Source organism: Nannospalax galili, unplaced genomic scaffold, assembly GCF_000622305.1.
Source record: "Nannospalax galili isolate Female #2095 unplaced genomic scaffold, S.galili_v1.0 scaffold290, whole genome shotgun sequence".
In the NCBI taxonomy this organism is placed as follows: Eukaryota; Metazoa; Chordata; class Mammalia; order Rodentia; family Spalacidae; genus Nannospalax; species Nannospalax galili.
In genome coordinates, this window is record NW_008331486.1 from 4,339,682 (window position 1) to 4,358,133 (window position 18,452).

An 18,452-nucleotide genomic window follows, 5' to 3' on the forward strand; every position below is an offset into this window, starting at 1 on the left:
GGGTGGCCCAAGAGATGTGGGCCTAGAGAAGGGAAACGTTCAGATGAGGGGTGTCAGAAGCCCATGGTTAGTTTGGTCATGAACATGGGACAGTAGGTCTCTGAGGTCCCAAACCCCAGGGTCATGAAAGCGGCATGTGTGTGTTTCTGGGTGTGCATTCATGCTTCATGCCACGTGTGCCTTGGCACTTGTGTGTCCCTGACTTTGCACACAGGTCTCTGTGTGCCCATGATTGTGAATATCTGTAAGCAATGTGTGTGTGCCCATGAGTGAGCTTACATCTGTGTATGTGCATGTGCATGCATCTATGTATGTGTATGTGTATGTATGTGTGTGTGCGTGTGCATGCATCTATATGTGTATGTGTGTATATGTATGTGTGTGTGCATTTGAATGCATCTATGTATGTGTATGTATGTGTGTGTGTATGCATCTATGTATGTGTATATGTATGTGTGTGTGCGTGTGCATGCATCTATGTATGTGTGTGTGTGTGTGTACACAGTGTGTACACATGTGGTCCTAAGTCCTCCTGTGAGGATGTCTGACCCCTGCCTCTTTGCCTGTCATTTCTTAGTCCCTGGAAAGAAAGCTCTTGGCTTTTCCCCTCCTGTCACCCTGGTCCCCCCTCTGGCACGACACAAGACCCTCAAGAGACCAGCAGGAGAGGGTGGATACCAAATAAGATGAGTTGGGGAATCTCTGGGCCAGCCTGGGCCATAGGTGCCACAGGCCTGTGCAAGCTTCAGAGAAGAGCAGATCTGCCCTTGTGTGAGTGCCAGCATACGGCACATACTCTAGTGTGCCCCCTGAGGTTTGTGCATAGCCATGCATATGCACCTGGATACTGTGCCACACAAAGGTCTGATTGAGTACCTTCTTGAGTATGTGGGCACTCAAGTGTACATGTACCTGCCTGTGGCTACCGTGGTACACATGTGGGGTCAGAGCTGACTGGGCTAGGGACCAAGGTGAGGAGATGAGGAATGTGTATTGAGGTTGGGGAGTGTGTGTATGTGCTGGGAAACAGGAGATGACAGAACAGGCAAGGAAGGACCTATGGGTCTGCTTCACCCTGACAGCACTAGGGAGCCAAAGCAGAAGCAGGTGTCAGCAGAACGGGAGGAGATTCTCTCAGGAGATAGGTCACCTGCAGGTACAAAGCTAGCACACGGGACTGCTCCTCAGCCCTCCCTGACAGGTTGGCTTGTGTCTTCTACAGTGAAGAGTGAGGATGAAGATGGAGACATGAAGCCAGCAAAGGGACAGGGCAGCCAGAGCAAGGGCAGTGGAGATGATGGGAAGGACCCGCGGAGGCCCAAGCGACCCCGGACCATCCTCACCACACAGCAGCGAAGAGCATTCAAGGCCTCCTTCGAAGTCTCCTCCAAGCCCTGCCGGAAGGTGAGGAGAGCAGGGTGGGACAGGGCTGGGGCCAACACCCCTCTTCTGCGTGCTGTGGGTCTAGCCCCCTCCCCACACCTGCTGCTCTTGCTCGGGGCAGGGCTGTCCCTCCACCTCCCCACCCAACTGCTACCTCCCAACCACCATCCACACAGGCCTGACCTGTTTCCTCTCTCTGGGTCAGGTCCGAGAGACGTTGGCAGCGGAGACTGGCCTCAGTGTGCGTGTGGTCCAGGTCTGGTTTCAGAACCAAAGAGCAAAGGTGAGAGGTCACTGCTGCCCAGGCACTCTAGGGAGGGCCTAGGAGATAAAAGGATGGGCAGAAGGACAGGGCAGGGAGGTGGAGAGGAGGTCTGCTGCGGGGGGCGGTGCTGGGACTGAGTGGGCACCTCACCTGTTCCCCCCACCCCGCTCCCCTCGTGCAGATGAAGAAGCTGGCACGACGGCACCAGCAGCAGCAGGAACAGCAGAACTCCCAGCGGTTGGGCCAAGGTGAGCTAGGTGGAGCTATGGCGAGAAACACAGGATCCACTGTGTGGCCAGGGACACAGGGTCCAGTGTGGGGCCAGGGACACAGGGCCTAGGAGTCACAACACTCCCAGATCCAAGGCCAGGAAGCTTCCTGTCTAAACCCATCTGAGATATGGAAAGTGGCAGGGTCCCCTCAGACTCAGTGTGGCCAACCTCTTCCCCCACACCCCACTCACCCAGTCTCACGTAGTTCTCATGGGCCCCTGCCAGGAGAAGGACTATCATGCCCACCTCATGAGGAAACTGAGGCCAGTGATGTTTAGGAGACCTTTGGGGATCACACCACTATTTCAGGGCAAAGCTGGGGCTTGGCCTTGAATATACGGTAAGCTCCAACCTACATTTTTCACAGGGACATAATCCAGGTGCTTACCCATTCCATGAAAGTGTCCCAGAAAAGCTGGGCAGGGTGTGGAGGGGTGGGCTGGTACAAGCAGGGAGGGGCCAGTTCAAGGAGCAGGGACTAGGCCCTACGAAGCTGGGCTTTGCTTAAAAAGCTGTTTCTATATCAGCACCTTGGGCTAGTGCTAGGCTCCCAGGTCCCACAGGGATATGAGACATGGAGGTTGTGGAGGGTACAGAATATAGGGAACTCCACAGACTGCTGGAGTGGCAGTGTGCAAAACTGCCTGCCCCGGAGGAGCGGAAGACCCCTGGGCAGATGCCAGGCACCCATAGGCAGCCTTGCCACTCAGAATGGGAACCAGGTTATCAACCAACAAGGCCCCTCCAGAGCCCCAAATTTCCCCTTTTCTGTCAGGCCCTCTTGAGGCCCACAATCTGCTGCCTCCAGTCATCAGATATACCTGTACTGTGCCTCTCTCTCCATTTCCCCAGCTCCCTTCTTGAGTGCCACCCAAGAATTCCCCCAACTCATCAGAGTCCGTTCCATGCCACCTCATTGCCCACAAGTATGCAGCGACCCCTCTGACCCTTCCTTTCCCGTCTGCTCTGTCACCAACCAGGGAGTGGTTTCATGTCCTTCATCCCTGATACCTACTCTAAATATGACCTTAGCAGTGACCCAGGACCTCATTAGTTCCTCTTCCAACTGCTGTCCCCCACCTCTGTATTCTGCCCCCTACTCCCAGCCTTTCTCCACAGCTCCTCCCTTGCTTCAGATGGCCCCAGGGGGAAGTTCCACTGAGCTCTGCCCCCAAAGCACCCTGTCCACCCTTCAACTTGATTGTTCATGCTGGCTTTCTTTCTCCCTAATGTTCTGGCCTGCAGTCCAACATGACAGATTATCCCCTCCACAGCCTTCTCTATCTCTTCCTCGGGTTCTTCATGTCCTGTTGAAATGATGTCTCCTCCCGCAGGAAGCCCAGGCTTCTTGGGCCTGGGCCCAGGTCGCACTTCAGTGCTCCCACATAGTCAATCTTGGTGATTGGCCACTGCCAACAAAGTTGGTGCCTCTCCAGCCTGAGCTGGGGGTGGGGAGCAGCTGGAGGACAGGAGGGAGTGGGAGGAGGTCTTTGGCTTCGGGGGAGAGGCTTTGGGAGAGAAGGTAGAGGGTATATCTGGGAAGGGACTGGAATCCCCTGGGGAGCCCTGGTGAGGCCAGGAAGGAACATCTGTAGGGAGTACCAGGACAGGGCAGGAAGGGCCAGTTGGTAAAGACACACACTGTCCCCAGAGGTCCTGTCAAGCCGCATGGAGGGCATGATGGCTTCCTACACGCCGCTGGCCCCTCCACAGCAGCAGATCGTGGCCATGGAGCAGAGCCCATACGGAAGCAGTGACCCCTTCCAGCAGGGCCTCACGCCACCCCAAATGCCAGGTGACCACATGAACCCCTATGGTAAGCTGCCCCACCCCCCATCGACCCCAGCACTGCCCTCTGTCCCTGCCTAGCCAGGCACACTGAGGCTATGCCAGCCCCTGCTGCCCAGGGCCAAGGGCTCAGGGCCCAGGGTGGTTCAGCCAGCACAGCCAGCCTGTCTCCCCCTGATGGGAAAGGCCTAGCCCCAATCGGCTGGCCTGCCAGCATCCCCTGGCCGTGGAGCCTGCAAGGCTGCCAGGGCCCCCTGGAGCCCTGGCCCACAGCTGGCTCCTGACATCCCTTCTGCCCCCCAGGGAACGACTCCATCTTCCATGACATCGACAGTGACACCTCCCTCACCAGCCTCAGCGACTGCTTCCTTGGCTCTTCCGACGTGGGCTCCCTGCAGGCCCGCGTGGGGAACCCCATTGACCGGCTCTATTCCATGCAGAGTTCCTATTTCGCCTCCTGAGAGCCAGCCAGGCTGCATGGACGCTTGGGCCTGGGCCTGGGGTGGGACTACAGGCCTCTGCAGCCAGCTGGCCCCCCCCACCCAACTGCCCACCCACACGGACTCTACAGACAGCCATACGGTGCCCTCCCCTTGGCCAGCCGGGCCTGGCTTAAGTGCCCACTGGGCACAGCTGGACAGGCAGATGGGCACAGCCTGGGCAGGGAATGTACCCTGCCCACAGAGACCTTGTGACCCCTAGGGACCCAGAGCTTTTGGGCAGCCACTCGCCTCCCAGACTGTCGACTCCATCACGTCCTTTACCCTCCCCTTCTCTTTTTTTGGGAAGCTCAAATTCTCTCTATTTTTTTAAACATCCACTGTGTCCAGCCAACCTCCATGGCCCCCCATGGCCAGCCCTGGAAGCATGGCATTGTGATGCAGTGCCTGGTACCAGAGAAACAGGTGTGTCAGTGGCCTGGGCTGGCACCCACCTCCCCTTCTGATCAGTGCAGAGGACAGTTTCTGAGATCCTAGGAGGCAGAGGGTCACCGCTTCCAGCCAGAGCCTGCAGCAGAAGCGAGGAGTCGTCAGGCAGGTGTGACGGGCTCTGTGGCCTTGCCTGAACTGGGTGTTACAAGAGGGGACACGTGGCAGAGTCCAGGGAGGCCAAAGGCACAAAGACACACTCGTAAAGGCACCCACACCTACAAGCACACCTGCGTAAACATGCATGTAGAACTGCATGTAGAACACACACACACATACACGTGAAAGAGCTAGACAGATGCTCCGCAGTCAGCCGTGCCTTGTCAGGAAGGGCAAGGGAGGTCAGAGGGCAGAGCCCACCTCATAGAGCAATTGGATCAGGAGGATCCCAGGCTCCACCCAGGCTGGGGTGCCAGGACAGGAGGGTAGCACGGACGCACCCAGCTCCCGAGACAGAGATGGAGCCCTCAGAACCAGGTAGAAGGAGACCCACAGCAGAAGCTCCCGCTGGAAAAGGATCTCCTGACTCACCAGCTTGATGTACTATCTGATACTTGATTTTCTCCCCTCTGCCTATCCTTATACAAGGCTGGTGAGAAGGAGCCCACTGCCTCAGGGGCCCCATGCCCCTCTTGCTGGCTTGTCCTGGTCTCTCCCTGTCATTATTCCTTTCTTAAAGCCAGGCTGAAACTAAATCCTGGCAGGACTCCTGCCTTCAGTTCAGGGCAGCTGCAACTCAACTTTCCCACAGTGAGCAGACCCATTACCTCCCCTGCTTTTGGCACCTTACCTCTGCTAGTCTGATCTGAGATTCAGCTAGTGGTTTGGGCCTCATGACCTTGGGAACCCACCTTGTCTTTCTGTAATGAATCCCCTGGGTCTCACAAGCACATGATGACAGGTCACACCTCTTTCTGTGTACCTGGGATGGGAGAGGTTGCTGACTTCTTAGAGCCCTGAGAAAGACCATGGATTATTGCCTTTCTTTTCCTTGGTTCAATCAGCTTGGGGTGTTACTTGACACCCATCTGACTGCTGGTATTCCCTCCCTCCATCTCAGCGGGTAAGAGGTTGGGGCTCACCTGAAGTGTGGAAACCATTGACTTACCAGTCCTTACTCAGAACATTTCAACCCCCTTACCCACAGAGGCTGAAAAACATTCTTAATGAGCTGGAAGCCAGGCACCCTGTGTCACCCCAGACCCCCCAACTCTCCCTGCCTAAAGAGGAATCAAGGGTGGGTCTGTCCTTGGTGACCCCCAACTGGCCCCTGGAAGTCACTGTGTCCTGGACCAGGTACCCTGGATGCTGCATTTGACTTAATGCTGAGCCTTAGACCCCACCCTGAGGTCTGCCCAGCTATCCTCTGAGCACATGAGGACTAGTCTCTCTTTCCACTTTGGGCTCCTGTACCTGGTTGGCTCTGGAGCCTACCACCCTGCTGTGTGGGTTTCTTCCTCTATCCCTGGGGAGACCTCAGACCCTCTAGAATGTTCTAGACTGATCTCCTCACCATCTGGGCTTCCACTGTCAACCCCACTCAGCTGGCAGCAGACAGAGTTGTCAGGGGGAAAGAGGCAGCTCCCTGTTACCCGTCGGTGCGAACTGCCAGCCTGGCCTGCCTGTGTTCCTCTGGTTACAAAGAACATCACTAAGCTCTTCAACTGAAGTCCCCTGTCCTGAGCCAGCCTCTTTTCTGGGATTAACCTCTTTCCCTTCTGGCACAGGCCCCAGCTGAGTCATAGAGGAGACACTTGGGGCAGACCCAGGGTTAGACACCAGCCCCCAGGAGACCCAGCAGTGAGTTGTGTCTGTCACCCCTCATGACAACTGAGAAACTTGAGCCAGGAGAGGGGCAGGGATGTGCCCAGGGTCTCACAGCAAGGTAGCAACAGAGCTGCAACCCGGGAAAGACACTAGCTCTGTCCCCATCTTTGTACTACAAATGTGTTCTCAGCACACCTGCCAGCCCCCCCCCCCGAGGATCCTCCCTTTTTGTTCCAGGGCCTCCAGACCCCATGTCCAGCCCAGGCCTCTGCTGTCCTCCTGCTGGTGTCCCTAGCCAGGAGCTCCTATCAGGACACTTCTTAAGTTGTTAGAAGAGGGACTCGGCCACCATGCCAGGGTGCTCTGGCAGCAGGCTCAGGACTGTCACTGTGTGGCCTGCTATCCTGCTGAGACACAAGCCCATGCCAGTCCTGGCCTGCTGTGGGGATGAGGGCATCTGTCCTGGAGGAGAGGTAGTGCTTGTTGCAGCCTAGTTAGGAACCTCGCTCAGGTAGGGGAGCTGGGGCTGAAAAGGGAGCTGTGTGGGGTTGACTAGGGTGCTGTGGGGGGTTCCCTGAAGCCTAGAGAAGCAGAGGAGTATGGGAGTAAGAGGAAGAAAGTGAGAGGTGGGCAGGAGTGTCTCAGAGAAAAGCTAAGTCTCCCTTCCTGGCTGGGGATGTGACTTGAGGGTCAAGTAGAGGAAGGAGCCTGCCCAGGTGTCACACAGGAGGGGCAAGAGGTCAGGCTTTGTCCCAGTCAGGGCTCCATCTGCAGGCCCAGTGAGGCTTCCCTGTGCTCTGCCATCCTTGGACACTCACAAAGACACCACATACAGACAACTGGTGTGAGGGTCAGACCAAGGGGCTGCACAGCCAGGAGAGGAAGGGCTGGCACAGGGCAGCCACCATGGAGGCTTCCTGGAGGGGTGGATGTCGAACACCAGGAGCTGTCCCCCACATGAACAGGCCCAGCAGGTCCACGGACAGCAGCCTCTTTCTTAGGGACACTCCTTGCACCCCCTTGAACTGAGACCACCTCCCCAGCCCATCCAGATGACCTCTCTGCCCACATAGGGAACATGGGGGAACAGAGAGTGGATTTTGAGCTCTGGGCACCCCTGGGGCCACAGGGATGCTGCAGCCCAGGGCTGACTCTGCTGTGGGGAAGGGCATCATGCTCACACATGCACATGCACACACACTCACACCTGACACATGGAGGTTCACATGTGGCCTAGGAGAGGGCCAGCAGGAAGGACCCTCCATCACGTGACCCTCGATGGGACCATTGCCAGTGATCTCTGGGGTGGTGCCCTGCCTGGGGTCCCTCGGGAGTGGGGTGCAGCCAGGCTGGGGCCAGGCCACCTGTCGTATTCTTCCGTTTTCCTTGTACAGACTCTGCCTGCCTGCCATCCCCACACACATTTTATTTAATAACTTGTCATTGTTAAATTATTTATTAGCATTACCACGTCACCACCCCTGCCCTCCACTCTCACCTTCTGTCTCTTCCCACAAAAGCAGAAAATGGAAACAAGGAGAAAAAGACAAGATGTTGGTATATTTGTAAATAAACAACCTGTACACGCTTGTGCAGCCTCTCCTTGGGGGATGGGGACTGGGCCTGAGTGGAATTTTCCTGTGACACTAGCAGACTTCTTCATGGCTGCCAGGGGCAGCAGGTCAAAGAGGAGGGTCTTGGGGTCCTTGGTCTTGACCAACTCTACCCCATAATCCTCTTCTCCCTCCTTCTTTGTGCTGCCCCAACCCCGAGCCATCTCCAGCCTTGGGCCTAGTGCATTCATCCATCTCCATATCTGTCTGTCTAATTACCCAGCAGTTACCCATTCATTCCTTCGCTCAACCTTCTTTGAGTGTCAACCAGACTTAGAACCAGGAACTGGTGCCCCTCACCAACCAGAGAGAGAGAAAGTGTGATGTAGCTCAGGTGGCTTACAATGGCACCTTCTTCCTAGGGTCGGTACCTGGTCTCATGAGGGCCTGGGGAGCAGCATCTCCTGAAAGGAAGAAGCTACGTATTTAGCTCAGATTTGAAGTCACCTGACCTGGTGGGGACCCGGAGTGGGTGAGGTGTCTGGAAGTGTTCTGGGTTTATACAACACCTCAGAGAGGGCAGAATGCTCAAGCCAGAGAGGCAACTGGTGCTGGGGGGAGGTTGGAACCAGAAGGATGCTGCTGACCACAGAAGAGACCTGATTGGCTCATGGGGACCAAATGGGGGCAGGGAGGTCAGCCAGGTCCCTGAGGTGAGAGGTGAGTGAAGCAAGGATGTTCCAGACCCTAGAGGTGTAACCCAGGTAATATCCAGGTCCCTGATCATTGTGATAGGATGCAGGAGGAGGAGATGGGGGATGCAGTGCTTTTGATCTGAGGTGTGTGAGCTAAGGGTCCCCAGGATGTCCCCAGATGGGATGGCATGGACCACAGCTGGACTCCCAAGGGACAAAAGGTCAAGTATGGGGTTCTCACTGAGGCACGGACGGGCAGCTTACTAGCCGCCCCCCCCATAATAAAACACAGAACAGAGAAGCCAGGCCAGACCCTGGCCAACCACAAGGCCTGAACATTGAATGTGGCTGCCAGCTGTGGGAGAGATGTGCAAAGGGGTGCAGAATGGGGTTCCCCAGATCTGTTCCTTCAAGTCTCAAGCTTCCTCCAAGTACCTTGAATCCATCTGTGTGTGTCAATGTATGTGAGTACGTATGTGTTTGTATCTCTGGAAGCAGCTCTTTGGATCTGTTTGCTTATATGTCAGCAGATGTCAGCCTGACCCCTGAAGCTAACCTGTCTATCAGCGAGTGTCTGCTACCTGTGTATGAAGACCAGTGTCCCTGAGGTGTACCAGTGTGTCAGTGATGATAGGATATGCATGTGTGGATGTGTAGGTTACTGAGTCCATTTGTATGTCTACACATCAGAGGCATCTGGGCCTTGTGTCAGTCCTGAGGTCCTGTATTCTCTTGTGCCCTATCCTCATTTGCTCCTCTGCAGCCTTCCAGCTCCTGTGGCAGCCAGGACCACCCGAGAACCCCCAAAGAGCCACCATCTCTGCCCATGAGCACCAGTGCCCCCTAGAGGCAGCCTCCAACATGGCCCCAGCTCCAAAGCTCGGGGATTCCATTTCCTTATGAATACCCCCAACAACCCTAAGAAACGGGACCCCAGGTTTCAGAAGGGAAACTGAGGCAGAGAGGAGGCGGTAACTGGCCAAATATGCCAAAGCTAACAAGAGGAGCAAAGCCAGGATTAGAAAGCAGGTCTGACCACAAATCTTCGGCCTTGCCAACTGCCCAGGCTGCTCCCCAAAGGTCCAATTCTCTGATCCTGGGATATGGGCACCCAAAGTCAGGCCAGAGACCTGGAGACAGGTCCTGAGTATCTCACAGAGTCTCAGAGAAAGCAAGTCACATGGCCCACACCACACAGCACAGAGGCATGACTAAGCTGAGCTTTGGCAGTCAAGAGCTCCAAGCTGTAGCTTGGGGGTTGGGGTGGGGGGCTCCCATGCTCCGCCCCTCACCAGCAGTGGGCTGCCGACTCTCTTGCCTACAGCAATATCTAAAATCCTGTCACTAAAAAATGTAGGGGTGAGGGCTATGCTAATCCATTTCTCTCTTGTCACCTGCCTGTCACCCCAACCCCCACCCCCTCCAGCCCAGGTGAAGGCATAGAATGAGGGAGGAAATCTAGACTGAATCCCTGGGGATGAGGGAGGAGGCCCCTCCTCATAGACCCCCTTCCTGGGGGCTTAGAGAGATTGTCAGTGCCACTAAACTATTCGAGACAGACCCTGACCCCAGCACTGCTGGACAGGAAGATTCTGTTCATGGCTTTGACCTCTGAGCAACTCCTGGAGCTTGGCTGCAGAGCAGGGACAGGCCTTGGAGTGCCCATCCCCTTTGCTCCTTCCACAGCCAGGCCACCTGGCTTCACACCAGCAGCTACACAAAAAACATACAGTGCTCAATGTGGGGAGGGCTCAGGAGGGTACTTGGGAGTCCAGGGAAGGCCTCCTGGAGGAGGGAGTTCTAGGGTTGAGCCTCCCAAAGTCCTCAGAGTGGAATGAGCAGAGAAGGGAACAGCAAGATTGTCTGGGAAGGAGAAACAGCAGAACCAAGGCTAAGAAGCAGGAAAGCAGGGCACACCCCACTTGAACTTGGAGTCTGAGGGTCAGAGATGAAGAGCTGAGATCCGGAATGGTGTCTGTGCCCATGTGGGGCATACCAGGGACAGACAGGCAGGGAAGGACACCTGACATGTCACCTTTTCCAATCCAGCTGGTACTCAGGTCAGCACACTGTAAATACTGTGTAATAGATTTGAAACAATCTTTTCATTCTCGAACGTGCACACAGGAGAATAATAAAACGCATGCCCATTCCTTCAGTAAAGAATACGTGCATTTTGCTTGCTTTGGAGCCATGGGTGTGCCTGGCCAGGGTCCTGGAGGCTCTAATTTTCCATTTGGAAAACTATCAACTGTGACACAAAAACGTTCTTAGCACAGAATCCAGAAGAAGTGAGCCAGCGCTAGGCAGCCCCGGCATATCTCCCCTGTGTGGCAAAGCATCCAGATGGGCACCACCCCTCCCTTCATAGTGGTACCGAATCCCCAAGGCTGTGGTTTGAATTTTGAACTGGTCGTGCATTCACCCATTAGGCCACGAGGTGGCACTCGGGAGTCAGGCAGGTGAGCACCCAGACGCTGGGTTAGCCGGGGGATGCTGAGGATTCTGCAGATGGCCAGAGTGGGAAGAAGGAGTGAAAGAGCCACCTTCCCTGCACCAGAGACTTCTGTGTGCGCTGGACATGATGCTGAGAATTCCATACCCCACACTTTGAAGAAGTGGCCATAAGCACCCCATGTTGCAGACCAGAAAGGCCAGACAGAGACATGTGGAACCTTCCAGAGCTGGGGCCCAGGAGCACAGTTGGACTGTTCTGACCTGGGCCAGTATTTCATTCGATCATTTTAGTCATTGTGACTTACCACTGGGCACAAGTGATCTGGCAGCTACACTTCTAGATCAGGGAAACGTCCAGAAACTTTTCCTGTGGCATGAGTCCTTCTGTCCTCTGAGGCTGGAGACAGCAAGTATTTAGGTGAGTATGGATTTCCCATGGTCACAGGGAAAAAACACCAGGGGAAGCCTATGGCTCCAGCATCAGGAATCTGTCCCTGCTGTGAGCTGACCTTGAATCTGTGGTCAGAGCACCTGTCCCCTGTGATTGGTCCAAGGGTGCCTATAGCCATATTCCTGCCCACAGGGGGAGCACTAGAAATGGACCAAGTCACAGGCAGTGTCCTAGTTTGTTTCTCCATTGCTATGACAAAACACTCTGACCAATACCAACTTGGGGAGGAAAGGGGTTATTTGGCTTACATCTCCTGGGTCACAGTTCATCACTGAGGGAACCTAAGGTAGGAACTCAGAGCAGGAACCTGGAGGCAGGAGCTGGAGCACAGGCCATGGAGGAACGCTGCTTACTGGCTTGCTCCCCTGGCCCCTGCTCAGCCTGCTTTCTTACACAACACAGGTCCACCTGCCCAGGGTGGCACCACCCACAGTGGGCTGGGCCCTCCCACATCACATCACTATTAAACCATAAACTTTCCAATTTTTGTCCCCAAGGTATGTTAATATCACAACATAAGACAGTACAACCTTAAAAACCCCACAGTCCTTAAAAAATCCAAACACTTCAAAGTCCACAGTCTCTTTTAAAAGTGTCTTAACCGTGGGCTCTTGTAAAATCCAAAACAAGTACTGTCTTATTTCAAAGGGAAGAATGGGGCACACCTAAGCAAAACCAAAGTCCAGCAAAGTAGCTCAAGGCTAGACATCAGGGATTCACTCAGAATCTTCTAGGCTCCAAAGGGTTCTGGCAACCTCTCTGACTCTGTCCATAGCACACACAGCTTGTCTCGAAGACCCAAGATGGCTCCATTCCATACCCGCCACTGCCCTTGGTGGTCATCCCATGGTCCTGGCATCTCCAAAAAACTGAGGCCTCCACTGAAACTGAGGCTGCACCTTCACCACCAGCTGGGCAGCCTGGACTACATACTGAGTTCAAAGCCAGCCTGAGTTACCTAATGAGACCCTGCCTTAAAAATCCAAAAAAGAGGGGGGGATTGCTAGTGAGATGGCTCAGTAGTTAAGAGCACTGGCTGCTCTTGCAGAGGACCTGGGTTCGGTTCCCAGCACCCATGTGGCAGCTAGAGATCATCTGTAATTCCAGTTTCAGGGGATCTGACCCTCCTCTTCTGGCCTCCACCGGTATTGCACACATGGTACATTTACATACATGCAGGCAAAGCACTCACACACATAAAATAAAAATAAATAGAAAATAAAAAGGTGCATGAGATAATGGGTGGAGGAAGGTACACAGTAGACTATATATATGATCACCTGGCATCTCAGCTCTCATGCCCTAGCACACCCGCCTGGAGCAGAACTCCCTCCGCTCCCACACCTATGGAGAGGAAACCTCTCTAGCCACCCATCGCTAGCCCTGCCACGCTGTGCCTCAGCCCCAAGCGCTGGCAGCAGGATGCTTCATGTACAGTTAAGTTTTGGTGTTGAGTCACTAATAGGCCAATCATCAGGGTGTATCCATCACAAAAGGGAGACGACAGGGCAGAAAGCTAGACTTCTACTCTGTAGAAATGGAGTGAAGTTCAAGACTGCAGGGAGGCAGCTTTCCTGCACTGATCTTTTGCTTCTAATATTAGTCTGGCCAGCATGGAGGAACAATATGACTGCTGTGGTGACAGCATCACAAGAGCTACTCTGTGTTGGGTATGGCTGATGGGCCAGTGCTTTTGGCTATTACCTCGTCTAACGCTCATTCAAAGTGGTTCTGTTATCCCCTTTCTACCGATGAAGATACTGATGATCTGAGGGGTGAAGGAGATCACCTGAGGACCTAGAGCTTGTCACCTGTGTGTCCAAGCAACTCTGTCTAGAACAGAAGACAGGAAAAAACCCACATTTCCTGCAGCTCTGCCCTTCTGAGGAGTGGAGTGGCTTCAGCAGCCCAGACTCCAAGCCAAGGAGCATGTTGGAGTGGCCTAGGGGATAGAGGAGATTTCCTCAGGGGAATTGGAGTGAGGTTGCAGCACAGTGCTGAGAGGTGTGGCCCCATCCTAAGCACTGGCCAGAGGACTGGCTCAGACATGATCTGAACAAGAGAAATGGGAAGAGAGGAAAACAGGGTTAGAGAGCTGCTGTCCTTATCTTGGTCCAGTCCAGACCTCCCCTGGTCACATTCTGAACCCTTTTTTGCTCAGAGAGGTGACACAGCTCGGAGTGGTTCAAAACTTGCTAGGAGCCGGGCGTGGTGGCGCACACCTTTAATCCCAGCACTTGAGGCAAAAGCAGGCAGATCTCTGTGAGTTCAAGGCCAGCCTGGTCTATATAGTGAGTTCCAGGACAGCTGGGGCTACAGGGAGACCCTGTCTCAAAAAGACCAAAAAAAAAAGAAAGAAAGAAAGAAAAAAAAAAGAAAGAGTAGGTACTAGGTGAGAATATGCCTCAGTGTTAGAAAAGGTGGACATCGGTTCATCATCACAGATGAAAGTCTCCCTCTGCCCAACAGGAAGGCAATGAGTAGCTCATAAAGAGCCTTGAAAACTGGTGAGCATCAGACAGGCCAGGGGAAGAAGGGAGCAGGAAAGAGAGGGGTCCTTGAGAAAGTCAAACATAGGAGGACATGAAGGAGCCAGGACCAGACAAGGGCAGACTGAGGCTCCTGGGAACTTGGCTGTATTCTTGGGGTCATTTTGACATTGGAGAAGACCAGGGCACTGCTGAGGAGAGGGCCCGGCCAGCAGGTTCATCTGCAGGAGGACCTTCCTACCATCCAGCAGGAAAGTCATAAGACAAGCTAATGAGATTTCTTTTCCTCCAGCATTTGCTTTGTTGTTTGGTACAAGGTTTGTGATTGAGCTCTCTTCCTCAGGGAAAGTGCATTCCTTTATTTAGTGAGGTTCTTCTTTGTGCTATTTAATATTTTGGACCTTGAATTCCATTGATAGTCTACATTCTCTTTTATTTATCTTAACCTATCCCATCTTTGTCTTTGTCCAGCCCTTTATTCATAATCTTTCCTTGTTCTTTGGGAGAAGGTTGGGGGTGGGTTTTTTTTTTTTTGGCTGTATTTTTGTTGTTGTTGTTGTTAAAATTTTAATGTTACATTTACTGATTTTATGTGGAGGTCGGAGGAACACCTGAAGGAATCAGTTCTCTCCTTCTCTACTATGTGGGTCCCAGGAATTGAACTCAGGTCCTCAAATGCCCTTACCCACTGAGCTATCTTGCCTCCCTTTCCTGTTTTTAAAGAGCATGTAAGGGGCTGGAGAGATGGCTCAACAGTTAAGAACACTGACTGCTCTTGTAGAGAACTGGGGTTCAGTCCCCAGCACCCACATAGGGTCTCACAATCATTCTTAACTCCAGTTCCAGGAGATTTGATACTCTCTTCTGGCCTCTGTGGGCACTGCACACACATGGTGCACCTACATACATGCAGACAAAACATTCACACACATAAAATAATCAATCAATTAATTTAAAAAATGTAATTGCAGTTAATTTTCATTATATTTGATACCTGTAAAAAGAAAATATATAATTGATATAAATTATGGACCATAATAAAGTAAGCTCCTGTGAACTCACCAACCATACAAGTTTGATATTACCAAATATAGTAACTGAGTCCCATGGTGTCATCTCCCTGTGCCATTTCCCTACCTCAGCTCTGATGATAATCACTGTTTTCTAAGGAAACAACAAATTTAACTTACTGAAAAGCAATAAAAAACTGTCTACAAGAACAGTGGTACAAACCAACTCCTGAAAAGAACTCATTGGTGATCACACTTCCAGGAGGATTGGAGAAAGCAAAAAGACCTTTCACTGAAGAAGTTGTAAGTTGGGCTGGGGAGACGGTTCAATGGACAAGAGTAAGCACCATTCTTGCAGTGGACCAGAATTTGGTTTCCAGTACCCGCAATGGGTAGCTCACACCCTCAGTAACTGCAGCTCCAGGGGATCTGATGCCCTCTTCTGGCTTCCAAAGGTACCTGCACACACAGACACATATACATAAATTTTTAAAGAATTTAAGAAGCTGTACATTATTGGCAAATAAACTCATTTCAAGAAGGAAGAATCCTCAGGTCATTTCTTACTAGCAAAATGTATGCAGGCTTCTGTCTTTGAAGGTCATATATTTAAAGAGCCTACTGTGCAGTCTCCTGTCTTCTACATGGGATCAATTCTTTGTTTCAGCCAGACTCTCAACAGAGGGGAAACCAGAATAGCACCATCCCCCAGGATGAAAAGCAATGGTATGTTCTGTGTAACTCTTCCTACGTCTCTTCATCAGTGTCTACAAAAGTTACAGTCTCTGTTTCATCTCCCAGGATCACATTTAAATGTTGGTCATACATGTGTCATCTGCCTTGAAGCGCTTGGTAATTTCATGTCTTCACATAAAATCGCTCATTCCAGCTGATCTGATGCAATGTAGGTTCCTCTTCTGCACTGATAGTTTACATGTGTGTTGTTATGTTCAGCCCTGTGTTCTTTCCCATATTCACCATCTTATGTTGTTTATCATACATGTTAGTAGCATGTTAACATGCTTTGAAAAAAGTAATCATTCCCAGGGCTGGAGATGTCTCAGCAGTTAAGACTGACTGCTCTTGCAGAGGACCCAGGTTTGGTTCCCAGCACCCACGTGGTGGCTTACAACCATCCATAACTACAGTTCAGTGGATCCAACACCCTCTTCTGTGCTTTGTGGGTATTGCACACAGAGGTACATGAACATACACACAGGCAAAATACTCAGACACTTAAAATAAAAATAAAGAAAAATAATTAAAATTAATCACTTGCCAGTGCTTAGCTGGTTAAAGTGCCTGTCTAGAACAAAAAAATTGTGATCTCCCAAAATGACACGATCAGTTTTACTTGGTTTTCAGTTTTATATAAATGATGTTATACTACATGGAGTCTAGTAGGGGTTTTGTTTGAGGCAGATTCTCACAGCGTAGTCCAAGATGGCCCTGAATTCACAACCCTCCTGCCTCAGCCTCGAGAGTGCTGCAGTTACAGGCATGTACCCTATGCCTGGCACTCAACATATATATATATGTATGTGTGTATATATATATATACATATATATGATTAGATTTTATTTGTATGTATGTGTGTTGTGCATGTGCACATCACAGCACATGTGTGGGGGTCAGAGGACATGTGCTGGAAGTTGGTTCTCTCTTTCTACCATGGGGATCAGACTCAAGTTGTCAGGTTTGGCAACCAGTGCCTTTCCCACTGAGCCATCTTGTTGAACCTCAATTATTATTATTTTTTAAAATAACTCTACTGGGGGCTGGAGAGATGGCTCAGCAGTTAAGAACACTGGTTGTTCTTATCTGAATCCCAGCATCCGCATGGCAGCTAACAACTGTCCGTAACTCCAGTCCCAGGGGATCAGACAGCCTCTTCTGGCCTCTTCAGGCATTGCATGACATGGGTGCATTTACCTACATGCAGGCAATACACACATACACATAAAATAAAAAACAAATAAATTAAAAAAAAATAACTCTACTGTGAGGCTGGAGAGATGGCTCAATAGTTAAGAGCACTGACTGCTCTTTCAGAGGACCCAGGTTCAGTTCCCAGCACCCACATGGCAGCTAACAACCATCTTTAACTCCAGTTCCAAGGGATTCAGTGCCCTCTTCTGGCCTCTGCAGGCATTGCATGCATGTGGCGCACTTACATACATGCAGGCAAAATACTCATACACAAAATAAAAGTAGGAAAACTAAAAATAGTTTAGCAGTCTCTATTGTTACCTAGGCATGACAGCACATGCTTATAGTACCAACTCTTAGAGGGCAGAGGCAGGAAAATAAAGAGTTCAAGGTCATCCTCAGCTACATAGTGAGTTCAAGGCTGTGGGCTACATGAGACCATGTCTTAAAAATAAAAAAGTCCCTCTGTTGTTCTCAGCATCTACACATAGCATTGTACACACTCATTATTCATTAAGTTGCACAGCATTCCATTTATCCACTTGCTCTCCTGGGGAAGACATTTGGGTTGTTTCTAGTTCTTTCCTGGAATGAGCAGGCTGCAATGAGCTGCACAGGACCCAGTGTGTAGGAGCCAGAGCTTCCCAGCACACAGTCTGGTAGGGGCATTGCTGGGTGGCCAGGATGTGTGCAGGGTCAACTTCATGAAACAAAACCAATGTTTTCCACCAGCAATTAATATGCATTCCTATTGTTGGCCATCTGACTCTTTTTAAAGAAAAATTTTAAAGTATTTTTATTTTATATGTATGAGTGTATTGCCTGCATGCATGTAAGTGCGCACATGTTGTGCAATGCCCATGGAAATCAGAAGAGGGTGCTGAATCCCCTGGAACTGGAATTACAGACAGTTGTTAGCCACCATGTGGGTGCTGGAAACTGAACCCAGGTCCTCTGCAAGAGCAGTCAGTGTTCTTAACTATTGAGCCATCTCTCCAGCCTCCTTTTTTAAAAAAAATATTTTTATTATTTTTAAAGAAATTTTTAAAATTGTGTGTGTGTGTTTGTGAATGTAGAGTCCAGAAGAGGGCATCTGATCACCCTGGAGCTGGAGTTATAGATTGTTGTAAACCTTCCAACACAGGTTCTGGGAAACAAATTCAAGTCTCTGCAAGAGCAGCAAGTGCTCCTAACCACTGAGCCATCTCTCCAACCCCTTGACAAGACTTCGATTTAGACTTGCCCTAAACAATCTGACCTTACCACAGCTTGAGTAGTTTTCCATGTATGTTCTCTCTCTGGGCCTCCTTCTCTGTGAAATACCTATTCATGTGTTCTTCTCAATTTTCTTTTGGGCTGTCTTTTTCTCATTTATTTCTAATATGGGGGCCAGGGGGGAGAGGGAGGGAGGGAGGGAGGGAGAGAGGGAGAGAGAGAGAGAGAGAGAGAGAGAGAGAGAGAGA

General features: G+C 51.5%; 1 protein-coding gene across 2 annotated transcripts in view; it reads left to right on the plus strand.

Moving 5' to 3' along the window:
* Lmx1b (LIM homeobox transcription factor 1 beta) overlaps window positions 1-7,993 on the plus strand; it is an 81,082-nt gene extending 73,089 nt beyond the window's left edge. Inside the window, exons 4-8 of one of the 2 annotated variants that reach the window (XM_008824896.2) lie at window positions 1,223-1,404; window positions 1,589-1,666; window positions 1,830-1,896; window positions 3,572-3,715; window positions 4,012-7,993. In XM_008824896.2, coding sequence (XP_008823118.1) covers window positions 1,223-1,404; window positions 1,589-1,666; window positions 1,830-1,896; window positions 3,572-3,715; window positions 4,012-4,169 — 629 coding nt within the window. In that variant the 3' untranslated portion in view covers window positions 4,170-7,993. Of the gene's footprint in view, window positions 1-1,222; window positions 1,405-1,588; window positions 1,667-1,829; window positions 1,897-3,571; window positions 3,737-4,011 lie in introns of both variants that reach the window. The other variant, XM_008824888.2, reaches the window with a different exon arrangement.
* Window positions 7,994-18,452: the final 10,459 nt, after the last annotated feature.